This window comes from Adelges cooleyi, unplaced genomic scaffold, assembly GCF_023614345.1.
Source record: "Adelges cooleyi isolate 19-005CV unplaced genomic scaffold, UGA_ACOO_1.1 ACOO_flye_CR_arks_rails_tigmint_CR_PRNA_41, whole genome shotgun sequence".
NCBI lineage: Eukaryota > Metazoa > Arthropoda > Insecta > Hemiptera > Adelgidae > Adelges > Adelges cooleyi.
In genome coordinates this window covers 2,112,387-2,132,449 of record NW_026096090.1, presented here as the reverse complement: position 1 = coordinate 2,132,449, position 20,063 = coordinate 2,112,387, and the positions used below count along the sequence as shown (strand labels likewise).

The following is a 20,063-nucleotide window of genomic DNA, read 5'->3' as shown; positions in this document are numbered from 1 at the left end:
GACTATTGCTGTTGTTCTATAATTTGTATTTTTTTGTTTAAAAAAGACCAAAACGGGGATATTAAAATAAATATGACTGACAGTGTGTACGGAATGCACGAGGCAGGGATATTCTTTGTGTGTTATAGAAGTAGATAGGGTTACTATGTGTACACATTGTTTATAAACAAAAGATTATAGTCACAAAGAAAACAAATAAAATAAATTGGAAACGTGACATCATTTTAAAATATGTTACTCAATCCTTTTGCACACCACAAAAGTAGCCTTATGATATTTCTTATCGGTTAACAGTAAATTAAGAAAAAAATAATCGAATTTCATTTTATCCAAATTAAACTGAAACGCCAAGCTCACTAAATAAGTAATGATGATGTTATTAATGGACATTTTTAGAAACTTTATTGAATTAATATATTATTTTAAACATGTTCAGATACAACCATGATTGGTGTATTAAAAATTTAACCGACATTTTATTACCAAAACTATCTTAATAACCTCATTGCTACAACTGGGAAACTCTCATTCCTGGACCATTGCATCTGTGAGTAGCGCTTTGAAAATCGATTTTGCAAGCAACAAGTCTGGGACTTCAGCTAGTCCCCTTACCCGAGTTATTATAATACTTATACTTATCAGACTTGACTGAGAGAAATATAAGATACTCCGAAATGTACTACATGTATGCAGCATGATTAAATATAATAAATATACCAAATAATTAATAAATAAACTAGAAATTTAAATTATTAAATATTTGATTTAGAATATAATTATTTATTCACATGTTATGTACTTACATTCACAAATTTTTTTTAAATATGTGCTATAGTAATCTGATACCGAAAAATAAATAATTTAAAATGAAGAATATATTAATGACATTTTATTTAATTAAATGAAATTTCCTTGACAAAAACTAAAAATTCTCCCCTACTCGAAACTCAATCTAACAGGGCTTCAGAATACATAATGGATTAAAGTACTAGCCAGTAACAATTAACAAGTTAAATTTAACCAGAACAAAATTATTTTTAAAAACAATTATGTTAGGAGTATAATTTATAATTATCATATACCTGACTACGCTGTTTCTCCACTTGATTAACAAGTGTTGCGCTGCTGGTCGTTGTAGATGTGGTTTTAACCGAACTTGAAGTAGGAGACTTGACACCTTGTTCCATTCCATGGAGAATGACGGATGCTCCTAAAAATTTGTTCAGCAAAGAGCGAGCCTCGGCGTCTTCGTTGGTATCTCCGCTTTCTACGACTAAATTCCAAAAAAAAAAAACATAAGTTGTGAAATCACAACTGAAAATGTATTAACCATCAATTGTTACCCAAATCTGCATTTCGCATTCTAGTCAAAACGTCTTGAACACCAGTCACTCTTGAACTGTTGTCCAAAAACGACGAAGCTCCTGTTTTTGATGTTCCGCCGACTTTGGTGGTGACCGTGGAAGTGTCTTCGGTTTGTTTAGCAATTCTAGGAGATTCACTTTTAACTGACCTATTCTGTTTCATGCTAGATGAAACTGAAATGAACATTTATTTATTATTGATCTAACCGTAGTAGTAACGATTAAGGACAGCGCTGTGACATTTGAGTATTACCAGTGGCTTGTTGGAATTTGTGTTGGAGTGCGCGTATCGAGTCCCCGCGGACCAAGGACGACTTAGGTGTGTTTGATCTAGACACTTGTTGAGATTCTTCTGAATTTTCATACCTATTGCTTTCCCTTGAAGAACGCCTCGAACTCTGATCGAAACTCTCTTGACTAAATCTCTTTTGAATACTTTCGAATTTGTCGTTGGTACGACTTCTTTTAACCACTTTATTGCCATCGACACGATCAGAGTTGTCTAATTCTTCGGCGATTTCGGTGATTTCTGGACCTGAAGACTTCCTACCGATAGCTTTGGTAACTGTGGTAACTTTAGCGATACCCTTTTGACTATCCGTGTCCTTGGGACTTTGGTACGTGTAATTACCCCTAGTGATTTTTCCCGACGGTTCTTGGTCATTCACAGAAGAGACTTCCCCTGAAACACATTTAGCTTGTTAAATTCTTAAAGCAATACTGTAATATACTGAATGATCCCTTTAAAGTAAGACACTCATTTTCTCGGGTATATACAATTGTGTAGTACTTCTTATTGAAAACATTTGTATTTATGCTGTTTTAAAATAACATAAAATCACCAAGTATTTACCGTTTTAACTATTTTCCAGAGTGCCATCGACTTTTTAAACTCAAATGATGTACTAGGTTATTTTATGATATTTTAAAGCAACATAAAAAACAATTTAAAAAAAATGAAAAACTACAAAATTTTAGTTTTTTTTTGACAAAATTAGTGTTTTACGTTAAATAGACCCCCTTGTATAAACTTGTAGCATTTTTTCGTGGCACTGTAACTGTTACCCCTTGTCTGTAATTTTTTTTAATTGGCACCCCTGTAATTTATGCTGGCTTAGAGGCATTATATGCGTTATGCTCATAATCTTTTAGGGGTAGGGAAGCGTGAAACGATGTTGTCATAAATCAAACTTATGAGAGGCTTCGTCTTTCGTACACACGCTTCGCCCATTACATTTACACAATTTCATGATTCATGAAAACCAAAATAATTAATCTCATCATTATGATATTTAAAAATTCTTATCTTAGCCAACAACGCAAAATAACTTAAATATGATTATACTGCAATATATTGCGTTGTATATATATATATATAATACCATATATAAATATATTACTATTAAAAGTAAAAATATTCTATTTCACTGCAGATGGCTATATACAATTTTATAACACTATTCGTTAAAAACTAACTAACTGGTACCTAGTCAAAAAAGATTATTAATAAACTAACAGTAAAAAAGAAATAACATTCCAAAATTTGCATTCAATTGGTTTATAAACATAGGTCAGTAAATTGATCCGGTTTCAGTTTTTTTTTAGTTGAGCATTAGACATGCTATTAAACACATATGTATATTAGACGGGCCATTACGATACGTACAGCAGATGATTCACTATGGACATTACGTTAAATGAACCATCGGGTACAATAGTGTTAAGTCTAAAGTCGTTTACACGTTAATTATCTGACTGGTTACCTTCTAACAGTAAGCAATTATTATTCTGCCGGTTTACTGAAATTTGAAAAACAATGAACGCTACGAAAACATAAAAGAAAATTATGTGCCACGTACAAGAAAAAATTAACAGACTTATCACCACCAATCCAACGTTTATAATATAATCTCGCAATGACTTCATTTTGGAATCCACGCGAATAACAGTGCCGGATTTGCACCGAACGTTATTAGAGCAATCCTAATACTAGTAGCAGTCACCGCGCACGACACCGGCTTTTGAACTGTCCCGAGTTTTGCTTGCTTTAATTACGTTTTGGACCGTTTCCAAATCGTGTATTTTTTTTTTTTACACCTAACACAACGTTGTATAATGTATAACAAACGTCATCTCGACGCACCAAACAATAGAAAAACTTTAATTTTGATTATTTTCAAATTAACTATAACAACATGGTGTACGCGATGACGAACATTGACGACTTTGGAAGTCGCGCACGATAATTTTTATTGAAAAGCAATTTAAAAAAAAAAAATAAATAATAAACCGTATGCTATTATCACCTTTAATGAAGTCTTGCGTGACCGAAACGTTTCCGGATCCGTCGGACCTTATACAGCTTTTCGACTGGAACACGGTAGACTGGCTTTTGCTTTTCACCACGGTTGTTTCTGTTAATAATAATTATTATGCTTACAAATATAACAATAAAAATATTATAAGATAATGTCGAGTGCAATGTTGAATATTCAAATAATACCCTATTGTATTTCGTAAAAGACGTACCGTTGTTTTGATTTTCCTCAACATCCTGGTTGATAATAGAATTCAAAGATATGGAATTGGCGTCAGTAAACCCATTTTGTTTAAACGTAGTGTACAAGTCTTCGTCTTTAGAGTCGAGTATAAAACTGTCTCTGAACTTTGCCTTCGGTTTTTGCCGAGGTTGCGTTTCCAAATTGGAAGTCTCGTCTGCGACAAAACAAAACAAAATATACAATAACGTTTACGGTATAGTAACATTTTTTAGCTTTAATGTTTTCTCTTCATCGCTACTTACACTAGTTTTTCAATTAGCACTCAAACTTCACTCAAACTGTTGTGTACGATCCTCTACACTAAACACTAGCCAATCTTAAATCATTTTCAAAACTTTTTTTTTAGCATTTCCTCCCTACCTCAAGTTTGTTAGACAATCACACCTATTACCATTTATCACCATAAATATTGTTAAACGGTTTATTTAGCGTTTGTAATTGAATTCGTATCGACGGTAAACTCACTAGCTACGTGTCTTTCGTGCTTAAGCACAAGCTCCTTCAACTGAGGAGACACTGGAGGTTCCGGCATGTTTTCGAAGACAGTTTCGTCGTTTTTACCGATGCTCTGAAGTGCTTTAAGTCCGAACAGCGGTTTGCCCTTGTGGTCGGTAATCAATTGGTCGACTCCTCCTTTTTGTTGGGTAGACTTTTGTTGTTGGCGTACGGTTTTCGATTCTTCCACCACAAACACGTTTTCGTTTTGCAACGCTTTTAAACCAAATAGCGGTTTTCCTTTATGATCAGTAATTGCCGGAGAATCTGATTCATCAATTTGATAAGTAGATGATTCGTCAACTGCCATACGAATACATCAATTATCAGTATAAATAAATTATATTATAAAAACGATTTGTAAAAAATAAATATTATCGATAACGGATGGTATGCAATTAACACAGATTAAAATGTTGACTCCACGGATAAAATATATTACCGATAATCGATTGGTTGGTGTTGGTTTTCCTAAGAGCTCTTAAACCGAACAGTGGTCTGCCATTGTCGTCTGTAGGTCCTACGCCGTAACTTGAAGTTATAGAATCGGTAACGGTTTGGCCTGGATTAATATTTGTGTTGACATTTTTCTTGGTTACTTGTTCGCTTTTTACTGAAAATAAAATATGAATTATTCTTTATTAATAATTACTATTGAAAATGTTTAATATGAAAAGTTGTTACTAATGTAAAAACGTATATAACAAAAATGTATTGATCAAGCAATCATTATGAATTATAAATTATAATTTAATAAACAATTCGAGTAAATAAAAAATAATTATTTTTTGTCATATTGCCATTGACTTAAGTTCAGTAGACTATTTATTAATATTTGAATAAGTATTAAAAAAAAAAAACAAATAAATAATGTAATTGATTTAAGAAATAAAAGAATATGTTTTAGTAAATTTCGCATTTAATAATAATCTGTTTTAACATTTAATAATTGGTTGTACGAAAGCTAAATGAAGGGTATTTATTTATATAACAACGCATCGTATACTTGTTAAATACAAATTAAGTCAATGAAAAAGAAACTTAACCTACATTTTGTCTTATAAATGATTCTTTATTTAATTGCCATGTTCTTTATTGAACATTTTTCCGGATTATAATAATAGTGTTCGGATTTAATGGACTATTATCTCAAGCTACTAGAGTGTTGTAGGATCACCTGACCTGTACCTAACCTAACACGTACAGCTTTAAAATGGGTCACTGCCCACTGGCTTTCTTTCTTTAGATTCACACATACTATTAACATTGCTCGTATAAGCAGAAATCGATCAAATAGAAAAGAGTTTATTTTATAAAAAGACGTTTCGATTCTTTGAAAATATAAATTTATAATAATATAATTATATTATTGTACTACAAGTAAATGTATCATAAAAAAATCTATCGTTATAAGCCTTATTACCTTCTTAGCTTCGCATCGGAGCTAAATAAGACAAAATCGTATTATTAGATGACTGTTAGTTTGCATACTGTAAAAACTCACGGCGATTTCTTTTGAGTTCAGCGTTTCATGAAACGCCTTGCAGCGTGGTAATTGTTGGAAATCCTAAATCTATATAAGTATAGTTTATGCACCTTAAATTAACCAAAATGAATTACAGTATATCTAGCAAGATTTTTTTAAAGACTCGCTATGGACTGTTACAAAATCGCAGTCGAATATTACAGATGTTTGAGAGCTACGTTGGTCGGTACTGTAGTTCCCCCCAGTTGAGTGACCGCCTTCAAGCCTAATAACCCTTCATACATTATTATCGAGTAGTAATAGCTAAAATTTTCTGAAATGTCTCACTAAATAAAACAAAGAAAAGAAAAATCAAGAATTTAAAATTGTTAAATTGAAAGAAATCCAATTTGTCCATAAACGAATTATAGTATTGTGTTTTATTAAACAAGTATTGGCGTAACTTTAGTATATATTAATTAGCTTATATTGACCATGTTTCCATAAGTTTTATATAATGATCTGATTCATAAATAATTCATATTATGTCTACTATAATATGATTATTTACTGTTTAAATGGCAAAAAATATTGTGAAAAACGCTCTCTTATACTAATTTGAATAACTGTAGAAATCTGTATATGACGTGGTCATTGTCAAGCTTAACCGTTCAATATAATTTAAATTGCTGGCTCAACCCATACTTGTACACTTTTTCAGATAAAACTGAATGGGTAATTTTAGATTTATTCATATATATTTAGAAAATAAACAGGTGAAAATTTAAATGATATTTTATAATATTATTACTAATTAGAGTTGTTCAGAAATACATTTTACTTTTGGTAACTTAAAAAACGACCATAACCTTGGATGAAAATGGATCGATGTCCATATTACTTTTATTTCTATTCAAAATAAGAACTGAAAAACTTTATGCCTATATATATATATATATATATATATAAATATATGAGATTTTCTATTGTTATCAGATTATATCACTGATAACCGCGTAGGGCTCGCGATGTGCGTGTCTAATTGGTTACCATTTTGTATGCCTATGGGAAAGCATCAAAAACTGTGCAATGTCAAAGAACTGTTACATGATGGTTACTTAATTTCCATAACAATATAGTATTATGTAATATAAATTTCTGTTTTATATATCGATAAACGATAAATACGTATAAAAAAAAATTGAATTCGACGCACATTTACTATAAAAAAAAAACTCGTACATTAGGTCATTGGTCAATAATAGCAGTGTAATGCTGTCACGTTATTTACTATTGAATAGTGTACAGTGAAGTTAATACAAATATCCGTCTATAAAATAAAACCCTATTGTATGAAACGAGTACCGTCGTCTCAAGGTTAGGGTTATAGACCGTACTTTTACCATAGACGCCTTACTTACAAGACATTTTCTTGTTCCTAAAAATAGTACACTATTAAAATAAAAAATTAAAAGTCATGTATTAACTCCCGAATTCAATCTACTGTAGCTAAATCATGTTTGGTGTATGCGTCGTGAATAATATAAAAAATGGATTTCAAAACATAATTTGAGTGAAACAAATAAAGAACCACAAATACACAGTAAAAAAAAACCTATTTCTATCTACTAGAATAATGTTTGAAGCAGTTATCATTTGACGGTTCTAATGAGTAATGATGCACACATTTTTATGTACGTCATATTGCCAGTTTAGGATTGTGTAGGATAAGTGTAGAACTTATCCTAAAAATTGACTTCAATGAAGAACAACCAGTGGTCATTAATCTCAGATTTAAAATCCATTTTAATAATTATAATCAATACTTCTAATTTTTTGAACTACAGAGAGATCTCAATTTTTTACTATTTATTTATGACAAGTAGTAAGGACTAATACAAGTCATTGTAAATGTAAAATGACTTGCCAGTTTGCTAAAGAGCCTAACCTACCCGTAAAAAAAAAGAAAGTGTACTCCCTTTGGTGGTGTCTTGGAGAGGCTTCGTTAAAGTAATAAGTACTATTTGTTTTAACACTGATAAAGTACAATAAAAGAAACGTCTTTAAAATATGGGAGACGAACCAAATAACCAATAGGTGTTTTTTATTTGGCACCTAACACTTAAGTATTAACAAATGAGTAGATACAAAATTTGGCAGATATAGGTTATGGTTAATACCACTTTTTGGTTGGAAATAGATCAAGATTTATATAACAGTATTTTTTAAATACAATTTTTAAGGTAATAATAATGGGCATATATTGTATAATATTTACAAATATAATTATGAAAAGTATTTATAGCACATACACTACATATCTACAATTTACAAACAATATTCCCTCTTTATGGAAGGTACTATACTAGCATCTTTGAAACAATTTTTTTTTTTTAATCTATTAGTAAATAAAAAAGTTAATTGTTACATCTATTCGATTACTTGATTATAAGTACGGTTTAAATTTCATCAGCATTGAAAACATTAAAAACAGCACGTTTATCATTGACGATAAAATGTAGTTGTATTGGCAATGATTTACTATAATAAGTAGAAACAGTACATGTATATGTAATTATTCAATTGTATATTTTGATTGCGGGCATGCGTCGTGTCGCTCGCAGGAAACGTCCAGCGGAAATATGGTTATGGACTACAAAATAATTGTGTGTGTGATTTAGGTGCGTCCAACGTCCCATTGCGTTGATATTCGTGTAATTTGTTTTCTAGATTATTTTAAAATTGTTTGATTGTATCGAGTTACAGGTGCAGAATGTATAGTAACTGTCATCGGCAAGGCGAGACAGTTGTACCTACATTATTATTAGCGATTTCCTCAAGTGTGACCGTATGAATAAATTACGAGAAAAGAACCGCCGAAAGCTGCACACAATAATATAATTAATGGTATACCAGTCCAAGGAAAAGTGAACGAAACGAAATGAAAAACTGAAATGTGAAAATCGAAATCGTTACATTACAGTAGTCTGCCAGCGGTTATGGTCTGAGAGAATAGTGGCACATCTAATCGGATCTAATATAAAAAAATGCACGTTTATTTCTTACAACCGAAAAAAAAAACATATTTTTCCTAAAGTCATTGCTTACGTAACGTAAACAAAAATGTGAGAATTAGACTACACCAACAAATGTTTATCCAATTATAAAATTTGTTGAATTTAAACAGACGAAAATAATTGGAAAACAAAATTGTGGTAAAAATTGGCAAGTTTAGTAGCGACCTAGTCATGGCGATTTCGTGTGTCTGACCATATTTGTAGTCATCAAGAATAAAACTCAACTCGGCGTTTGGAAATATAACAGAGTAAAACAACATATTATTTTGTACAGTAAAAAATAACCTCATTCAATAGACAACTCGTAATAACTATTATGACTGCGATTTTATAGCTTTTTTTTAATCTAAATATTAAACTGATTTGTTTATGAAAAAAAAAGAAGATATAACCATAGTTTATTATTGCCGATACAAAACTGCGGTTGGCAATGGGCCCGTTACGAATTATCACAGTTCACACGATTTTTTAATATAGTTAAAATTAAAACCCACACATACACTATTTAGCGTTTCGGCACGGGCGTATTTATAATTAAAAGCCCAAGTCTGTAGTGCAAAATTACGACAGTAAAGTGTGGGGGTTTTTTTATAAACAATTTTAAAAGCTCTTTTCAGCACTGACGTCTGTCGATGTTTAGTTTAATGTTAAGTTTTAAATATAACCGATGAACGATCAAAAATACAATTATTTTTATTTATGGCTTAAAGACAACCACACTATTATATGCACACATACATACATACATACATAGTACATACAAACACAGAAAAATATACATAGTTGGTCTGACTAAGTGGAACTATACATTTAGTTCTGCCAACTAAATGTTTAGTTGAGTCAACTTTTTCTTTAGTTATTCCAACTAGAAATGTATTGCGTCCCTATATTATTAATTAATCCATTGGACCATAATTTTAGTTGGACCAACTATGCATTTTTGTCGGTGTACACTGTACATATATATATATATATATATATAACATTATATATATTTTAACATTTGTTCAATATGTTAAAAACACAGTTAATATAAATGTGGAATACATGATCGTAAAATATTATCGTCAATGCTGTCCTCAAACATTAATCCCGGCCAAATGCTTTCAAGTCTTTTTAAATTGTAGCAATCAAATTGGAGTTTTTTTTAATATTATAGAAGAAATTCTACCCACCCCAACCCCATCTTTCCAAGATTTTTTAATTGCACTTTTGCACAAAAATATCTTTTAAAAAAACTTCACAGGACACGGATGTATTGTAAGTATATGCAATATGTTCGTCCTACGTGCAAATACTATACATTATTTCATATTAGCAATTAACACAACACAAAATATACATATATATATATAGTACAAATATATAATCACCCGTATAATGTCGATTTCATTCTTAAAGCGTGAATGCTCAATGTTGATTACATAGGAAAGTACAAGTTACAACATTTGTTTTAATACGGTAATTATAAAACTAATAAAGCATTAATTAGCACAATAATAAAAAAAAACTTAATGGTCGGGCATTGGTCAGCTGATGCGGTAGAGTATGATGTTTCTCGATTGTTCAGGGCCATTGACGTCAAGCTCGAAACGGGATTTAGGGCTAAGCACATAGACAATAAATCGTAGATGACGTGCTGCAGTAGTATATAGTTTTGGCATGCAAACACTTTTGCGTTATTAGATTAAACGTTACGGTCGGGAAAATCTGTTGGAGACGACAAGTCGAAGGCTATATTTCAATTTCAAACGCACTCTACAATTGGATCCGTGAAAAACACCGGTAGAAAGCAAAATCTCACCGGAACAAATTAAACCCATCGTTCCGGAACAACATTTATTAATCGGTTACGAATTGTACTTAGCGAAATAATAATAATAATTATAATACGTTGTAGTAGGCAACAATAATAATTATTATGTACGCGCTCACTAAACGTCAGAAAACGGAACTTGGAAATAATCCGCGGTACAAGATAATATAATAATTTATATTTATAGTAAAAGCAAAAGTTTGAGCTAAAAATACGGAATCCGAGGCCATCTTGCTAGTGTCTCACCTAACACTCGACGTAGGTACCCGTACAGATTCAAGGCCCGTAAACATACAATTCGTTAAGGTGTTAAAATCAAAAATGTTTAAGTATAAGTCTAACCGCTCACTCGAGACGCGTTTAGTGTTGAATCCCAGTTCGACAATGGCGTATTGTTTCGGAAAGCTCGCAGACGGCCACCGCAGTAGCACGGCGACGGGTGCTAAATCCACAGAGTACGTGGTCGTACGCAAAGTTTTCCGCTTGTTTGGCCGACATAGTACGATTTTCTTCGGCGAATACCGTCCGAGTGAAGAATAGCGTTTTGTCGACATTGCCGTGCCGACGAAAGGTGAACAATTAAACAAATAGCTATAGCGCGTGTACCGGCGGTACTGAAACCGATCACTTGACATTAAACGTTTTAGGCCGGTAAAAATATATACTCCTAGCCCAATGCCCTTACTGCCGTTAATCGATCTGATCAGCTTTGGAGCGCCTAATTATAGCACAGGAATACACGGCACGTCGTCCGAGTACTTGTGGGTTCAACACACAATACGTTAACCTACTGGTTTACTTGCGCCAATCCCGCCGCCGTGTGGGTCAAGAGTGCAAAAAAAACCACTCGGGTACGCGCGCATACTATACAAGCCGAGTACGGAGAAGTATGTATAGTATAGATAACAAACGCATCGTAAATGGATGTAATAATATTATTATTATTGTTATTATTATCGTTCTACGTACCTATTTATTTGGCAGAACGTCCGAATACTACTATAGTACAATATTGTGTAATGTGTTTCGTCGCTAAACCCGTTGCGTTGTATGCCGGTGTTGTTTTCGTCACTCGAATTTACCGGAAGAAAATTTTAAAAACAAGTAGAAAAAAAAAAAAGTGGAAAAATACGTTTTTTTCTACATTGGAAATTTGCACGACTGCTACCGACGTAGCGGTGTGCGGTCCGTTACCGTGTGCTCGCGTGTGTGTATGACGGATTCCCGCATGTCCGTCGGTCGGACCGGCATCATGCATGGTAGTACTCGACGTCCCACCACCCTTCCCTGTCCTGTTCGTCCGACCCCCTCCCCCGCCCGTTTACCCCTGAAACGCATAACATAATAGCCGGTGAATAGCACACTGCGCCCCGCCATACAATTCACAGGCAATGGTGGCGGCGACAGATAATAGCCGTACGGTCCAGGTAGAAGTCTACTAACATTTTTAAGCAGGTTGATCGCACTCACGACGTCTTGGCCTAGTCGTCCCCTCCTCACCCCCCTTCGTGACAACCCATCGTTGATCGATTCATTATTGTCATTATTGATATTAATATTACCGAATAATGATCCCCGTGTAAAGGTCAACACTGTGGACAATACCGACATCGTCTAGGCATTTAGTGTAACGTGCACTCATCTAGCCAAATAAATATGTATATAATAGGTATAAGGCGCCAAGGCGGTGCATTTTTTCCCATATTATAATTACTCATTTAGTCTAACATATGTAGGTACTTTAGGCTCGATAGAATATACGATATCTTTTCAAAAAACGTAACAAACTAGGTCTCTTTATAGTAAGCGACAAAATATAGGCAAAATTTAAGAAAAAAGTGATTTTAATACATTTAGAATCTTGTAAAATTATTTTTAAGTTAATTTGTATACGGTATAAGCTTCAGGGTGTATTCAATGTAACGTAAACAATTCTTTCTATGATTAATAGCCGTTTTTGTGGTGAACAATTACATTACGAGGAAAACTCTAACGACAAGTAATGTGGTCCAATATCGATAATTTTTTTTTTGGTTCGAAGGAGAAAAACTTTTTACAGTCCACATCGATCTAAAGTTTTTTTATTGAACTCAAAAGTTGAAGGTTAAAAACCTAATATTCAAACGTTTTTCTCATAACGTATGTTTTTAAATAAAAATAAACGGTTCCCTTGAGTTACCATTGAGTATAAATTGTACAATATATAGTGTGTTAAAAGTTTTTAGGTAACACCTGATTTTATGATGATACATTAACATTTTGAAAAAATTATTTTTTATGAATTAACTTTTATCAAATAATAAGTTTTTGTATTTTTTTTCAGCCAAAAGCTAGATTTACGGGAGTGATTTCTGAAACTTTAACGGTAATGTACATAATATTTATTTCATTTTTTAAATTAGGGATAATTTGCTGAAAATGTTGACTGGTCGATAACCAGTTTTGAATCATCACTTTTGAAGTAAATAGAATTTAAAATGTATAACGGGTGGAAGGGTGGGTTGTAGTACTTTTTTTATCTGCGCGTATTACTCAATCGCACTCCAACTTCCATCCTATATTTTAAACTCTAAGAACTTAAAAAGTAATTAATTAAGACTGGTTATCTATTATTCGTGAATCCAAAATTATAATATAAAAATTATTCGTCGTTATTTATTAGCTAATTAAAAGTTTGAACAAATCTCGGCATTCGCGTCTGTTGGTCATACAGCTGTTAACAAACTAGCACTAAACACAGCACAACGATCAACAAGAGTTATATTCTTACGGTAAATATATTTTACTTGCTACTACAATTCGATGTGCTATCTTACCTCTAGTAGTAGTGGTAGTAGTTGTAGTCGAATATGAAGAGCTTCTAGATGTTAAATTATCAGTTTTGCTAGTTTTGTTCGTCTCTTGTTGTTTATTGACGGAAGACTTTTTTGGTGACGGAGATCGCCCTTTTTCGACTGGCCTTGAAGACTTTTGCGGCGATGGAGATCGTGGTTGTTCGACAACTGATTTTTGAGGCGAAGGAGATCGGGACTGGTTGACTGAATTGACATGTGTGTACTGAGGTGACGGACTTCTTTGTTTCTTAGTTTCAGTTGTTCTCGTCAACACTGTTGTTTCAAGCGCTGGTTTAGTTTGTTTCTGTGTTGTTGTCTGCGGAACTTCTCTAACGCTCTAAAATATTTAACATAAATCTAGTTATATAAAAATAATACATTAGAATAAAATTAAATGCAATGGATCACCTTTGTGATACGCGTAGATGATGTAGTTTGGGTTTCTTTTATGTTTTTCGATTCCAATTGACGTTTGACTAATCGGATTTGCGCTCTTATTCTTCGTCTCCGATCATATCCTACAGCTTTTTCGAGCTATAATAAAACAAATGTTACAATTAATTTTCTCATATAATAAAGTTACATTAATAAGTAAAATGTAGTGGGCAATGATATTTGAATTGCATAAAATATAATCTTTAACAATGTCAGTTTTATAACTAAATTATAACTAGTTTTTAATAACTGCATTTTTTTTTGTTATAATAATTCTACACCTTGAAACTATTTAATAAAAATATGTTTCCGAGTTTAATTACATTTGTTTTCGTAACGAGTATACTGTAAAATCGTTCAATACTTAAATAACGTTGTTATATTTTTTAAACAATTAAACATGAACGGTGAATATTATAATTATAAAAACATAATATAATTATTAATTGTAATTTATATCGTACATATTGTATATATTTATGTTATTAAAAAATGTAAAAAGTTTAAACCCAAATTTAATGTTAGTATATATATTTTTTAATTTACCTATAATTGTTATTATTTAATTATATTTATAATTATTTGTTTGCTGATTTTTTTTTTATATAGATATCCCGAATATTATAACTGATATTTAAAATTTATCTTTGATGTCAATTAGTATAATATATATTTTCTCACCATTATTTCTAAAACTTCTAAATCGAAAATTTCTTCAATTTTGACGTCTTCGTCAATTTTACGTTGTGGTGTATGTTGTGTAGTCGTTGCCGTTATTTGAGGCGCAAAAGTAGACTTCACTTCAATTTTAGCCGACGACGATGTTGTATTCTGCAGGTAGCGGTTTCCAGTTTTGCTCTCGTTTGTATTTTTCAAGTTAGTTTTTTCGGGACTTTTGGCAGACATTTTCCTTTCCGGTTTAATATCGCTCGGTTTATTTGATGTTTCGATAGTTTTCTTCGTAGAACTAGAGGATATAGTTTTTTCCGGACTTTTCTGCCTATCGGAGCTTGTTCTCCTCTGTGTGGTGTTGCTGGTTGTTCTTTCTGAACTTTTTGTATTAAATCCGTCAGTAGTCGTAGCCGATGTTTCCGTAACAATGGTCGTACGTTTAACACCGTCTTCAGACAATTTTGATGTTTTCTGAACGTTATCATTCTTTTCAAACACGGTTGCTCGGTCTTTTAAAGACTTTGATCCCGAATATCGCCTACCAGTGTTAATTTCGTCAACTTTTACTTCAAATGTTTCCTTCGTGCTATCTCTTCTTGTCGGGCTTTTCGCGGCTCTGTCAGGTGAGCCCCGTGTAGATTCTGTTGTCTTGGGCACATTCGTCTTGTCTTTTAATGGCGTTTTCTTAACGGACTTCAATTCAAAAGAAGAGCGACTGTCCTTTAGCGTCGTTGTCCCGGACATTTTTTTAGGCACAGTTGGAATTGTTTTTTCACCCTTATCTTTGTTCTCGATGGTTTTCTTCTCGAAAAATTCTTTTCTCGTTTTGTAATCAGACGCGCCTGAAATTTTCCTCGTCAACAGAGACATACTTGTAGGTTCAATCTCGGTTTTCGGTGTATCGTGCACTTCGGGAATTTGAACGGAGGCTTCCGGTTCTTCCACGACATCGATTTCTTCTTTTATATCTTCGACCTGTCCTTTTGCGATCGACTCGAATATTTCTTTAGTTTTCCTCACTGCTCGCGGACTCTGAGGTATTTCCGTGGTTTTTACATCTTCTTGCTTGTTGGCGCTTTTCAAAAATTTCGACACTCGGTCTGCAACAGTCACCGATGTTTCCTCGTCCAAATCTGTCACTAAGTCGTACCTGTTGTTGTACAGCCTATACTCGTTGACATCTTCTGGTTCGCTTACGGCATCGGCATACCTCGGTAAACTTGCATCGTCTGAAACAGAACTGTAAGGATGCCCGAATCTCGCAGCATATTCGGGAGACGATTCCCTAGACGACGGTGGCAACTGAACGACAACGTTCAATAGAACGTCTTTATTTGTCATTTTTTTACCGTATTCTTCGTCAGCTTGGTTTCTAATGTAGTCGAGGTCTTCGATTTTTTGCATGTCATCCTCGTCTTCAGAAGAAGACGACGAAGATGACGAGGACGCTGCTTTCTTACTAATATCGTTTGTCTTCTCTGCACAGTTGTCAATGTCGCTGTCGCTATCAAAACTGTCCGGTGGTAGTTCATCCTCAAGGACTTTTGATTTATCAGCTATATTTTTTTTGTTAACTTCAACGATATTTTTATTCGAAACGTTGGATAGAGTAAATTTTTTTTGAACAGGTTTAGCTGTAGGCGTTGCCGCATTAGTTTTCGGATTAAATTTTGGTTCTTTAGTCGGAGTTATACTAATGCTAGGTTTTGCTGAAAAACTAGATTTTGGTTTTGATGGATTTGCCGTGGGGCTTTTTTTAATACTTTGATTATCCAAAATTCTTTTTGTCTCGGTGATAGTTTTTACTTCGACCGTTGATTTTACCCCGAGCTTCTTTTGTGAAGACTGAGGACTAAATTGAAGTTTCATTTTTTCTTTTGAATCCTTTTTCTCAATCGGTTTTCTACTTTCAACTGTCTTAGGTTTATTATCAGGTGAATTGATTTTGTTACGGAAAGAAATTGTAGTTTTCTGGTCGATAAACTTTTCTTGGCTGGGTTTTTTTTGGACAGTTTTTAAAATAATATTTTCTTTAGAACTTGTGTGTATTATATTCTTAGAATCGGTTTTATTAATTTTTACATCAACTTTTTCTCTAGACAAGTCTTTTTTGACAGTTTTGTGAATGGACGTGTCGTTCAAATTCTTGTGAGTTATATTCTTTTTTGATGGCGTTTTCTCTAAGTACGACGGTGGCGTTTTCTTAACAGGCGATGAAGGTACTGTAGAGGTCGCTTTTTTAGGAGTTGAAGGAATGCTGGTATTTTCACTGTTGATACGAGATGCAGTTTTTCGATTATTTAACGAAACCCTTTCTGTAGTTTTAACAGTTGAAGCTGAAGGCGTTTTCTTTATAGCTGGTTTGACTTCCTTTATTGGTGATTTTTCTTTTGTATTGGCAATGACTTCATTTACTCGATCAACATGATCTGTTCTACTGTTTTCTTGAACGCTAATGTTTATTTGTTCTTTTGTTACGAATTGTTGTTGATTGCATTTGTTTTCTGATTCCTTAGACTGTCTACACGTTTCATTATCATTAAACTTGAGGTTTTCTTGATTTGTTTGTCTACGCTGTTCCAATAGTAAGTTTTCTCTTTCTTCTGTTATAAAGCTGTCATTGCTGAATGTTTTTTTCTGTTTATCAGTATCATTTACATTATGATCTACATACTGGTTTTTTCCATCAAATTGTTTTATGTTATTTACATTATCAGATATTAAACATTTGCTTGTGTTATTTCTTTCTAAGGTGTCATTTTTAAAAGTATGACTATCTGAGTACACATTTTCTTTTTGAGTTGTAATCGTTATTTTGTTATCTTGCGACGTGTTTTGTACTCGTGTAGACTTGTAATTTTTAACTGGTTTAAACGCACTTCTTTCGGGACTACTTTCGAGGGAACTGTTCTTTGCTCTTGATGTTAACTTGCGTACTTCTTTGCCTACAGACCCTTCACTACTATAACCAGGAGATTTTTCTCTCGGTATAGGACTTTTAGAAGGCGATTTTTCTCTTGGAACTGGGCTTTTAGATGGTGATTTCTCTCTTTGTACTGGACTTCTAGACGGCGATTTGTCTTTATACTCAAAAGTCTTAGACACCGATATTTGATTAGACTTTGTCGCTGAATCAGTTTTCGTCTTTTCAGTAAGTAATGTTCTTTTAGTGTTAGAAGTAGAAAATTTGTCGTATGTCCCATGTGTAGTACCAGAACAATCAGAATCATCTGAAGAATCATATTTATCAACGCGGGTTGGCGTATTGACTCGTTTTTTGGAAGCATCTTTCGAGTATGTAGAGGAAAGTTTTCTTCTAGTTACCGATTTTGATGATCTAACGGGGCTTAGTGACTTTTCAGGAGACATTCTACTCTTTTCAGGACTACGCGATTTCAACCTTTGTTCAGGACTTATTCTACGCGGAGAAGGGCTAGACCTTTCAGGAGTAGATCTGAGACTCCTGGCAAATGCATCATGCGATGGACTTAAATCGACACTGATTTTCGGCTGCTGATAGGAATGTTGATATGTTGTAGTGTATGGCCCTTCAACATTTTCTTTAGAGATATCAGCTGAAAAAGTTTTTTTTCCTATTTCTTCAGTTTGTTTTTCTTCGTTATACTGTGTCGAATCCAGTCCAGATGATGAATCTGTTTTGGACTGATGTGTAGATAGGTAAGAATCGAGTTTTTGTAATTCATTAATAATTTTATTATCGGTCGTTGTAGTTATATTGTTAGATATATTGGTAGTTTCTAAAGAGTCATTTTTACTTTCGATGTCTTCAAAATTATTTTGTTTGGTTGAATATATTGTCTCAGTTATTGGCTCGAAAACATCATTATTCGCTGAAGCAGAAGTAGTTGTCTCTATTACTGTTTTATAACCATTCTGGTATTGTTTTTGATCTTCGTGTGCGGCATTATCGTAGGCTGAGACAGAAAACGATTCAGTAAATTGTTTATTGGTATCAGAACTGTTTAATTGATTAGTTGAAGTATTATGTGTTAATCGTTGATTATCGTTGACGTTGATTTGTTCATTTGTAATAAATTTCGAATTTAAATCAGTTTCTGCTTGCTGAATTTCTTCTGACACGGAAATGACTGTCTGCGAAGATGCCCATTTTGAGGAAGTAGAACTAGACATAGATGTCTGTACTGAACTTTCTGTGACCTCTTCAATTGGTTGTACATATCGGGTTGATTCTACTTGAACTATTCCTCTATTGTTACCAAAATCGTCGTTTTGAGAACTCGAGTGATAATTTTTAGTTACGTTAGATTGTCGTTGGTATTCGTCTGTAGGCGATTCGGAATCTCGAATCTCTTTGCTTTTCATTGTCATAAAACCTTGGTCAGCTATAGATTCAGTATGAGTTCTGGTCGATGAACGTTTTGACGTAGTTTCCGTTTGAATCATTTCCCCTGTAGTGTAAAATTCCTTCAGCCGTTGTTCCCTGAGCTTGTACATCTTCATGCGGATTTCTTTTTTTTTTCCAAAGTCTTCGGTTTGTTGCCACTGAAAATAAAATTGCATACAATTATACAATTGCTAATGTTTATAGTTAATATATTGAATATACCATTCTCCGAAGAACATCTTCGTCTTGAATGAGAGCAATATCCGATCCCACTTCAGCCGCCATGATTACCTCGGTTTATCCCTATTTCAAAAATAAACATTTGTTACAGATATTTAAATTCAAAATTATAATACGTATGTAAAATTCTTTGTATGTGATGCAAAAAAAAAAAAAATAGAAACAATAATGTTCGAATGTTACAAACATTTCCATTTATGGTTAGCAATGTTTCGGTAGCATGATAAAACGGTCCTGCAAAATTACACTACACACATTGGTCAACTAAACGAGTTTCGAAATGGTTTACATTGTCATTATGCGTATGCACCATAAATAGGAAGTTACATTTAATATTTAAGACAGCTAAAATAATATAATTAAGCATATCAAGTCCTTGCGCCGGGATAAACGAGTTCCTAAAATGGATATAAAACGTCTACACTACTTTTTAATTACTAATGCAATTTTTTATGTTAACTGTCGTTTGAAAAGCATGTGCTTTTTCGAGAATGTTTTTTATGGGATAGTAATGAATTACATATTGAATGCACTTCATCGGAGGTATTAGAAATGTCAAACCTACGCAAAATTAAAACATAAAAAAAACAGACACGTCTGTATAAAACAAATCCAAGGCTATATAAATATTTTGTTACTTTTTTTTTTTTTGTTGACACTACGGTATAATAATATACGGTATTACGTTATAAAGTGAGAGACTTCACAAGTGATTCGTGTGTATTATAATGAACATTT

At 33.1% G+C, this 20,063-nt stretch overlaps 1 protein-coding gene across 5 annotated transcripts in view; it reads right to left on the bottom strand.

Moving 5' to 3' along the window:
- The window catches only part of LOC126841972 (serine-rich adhesin for platelets), a 35,102-nt gene that overhangs the window by 8,161 nt on the left and 6,878 nt on the right, over positions 1-20,063 (bottom strand). For all 5 annotated transcript variants that reach the window (XM_050578801.1, XM_050578806.1, XM_050578807.1 and 2 more), the window contains exons 2-12: positions 19,308-19,388; positions 14,729-19,243; positions 14,021-14,146; positions 13,595-13,949; positions 4,863-5,033; positions 4,391-4,723; positions 3,894-4,079; positions 3,671-3,778; positions 1,618-2,046; positions 1,344-1,538; positions 1,083-1,273 (exon numbers count right to left, since the gene is read on the bottom strand). In XM_050578801.1, coding sequence (XP_050434758.1) covers positions 1,083-1,273; positions 1,344-1,538; positions 1,618-2,046; positions 3,671-3,778; positions 3,894-4,079; positions 4,391-4,723; positions 4,863-5,033; positions 13,595-13,949; positions 14,021-14,146; positions 14,729-19,243; positions 19,308-19,370 — 6,672 coding nt within the window. In that variant the 5' untranslated portion in view covers positions 19,371-19,388. The remainder of the gene's footprint in view (positions 1-1,082; positions 1,274-1,343; positions 1,539-1,617; positions 2,047-3,670; positions 3,779-3,893; positions 4,080-4,390; positions 4,724-4,862; positions 5,034-13,594; positions 13,950-14,020; positions 14,147-14,728; positions 19,244-19,307; positions 19,389-20,063) is intronic.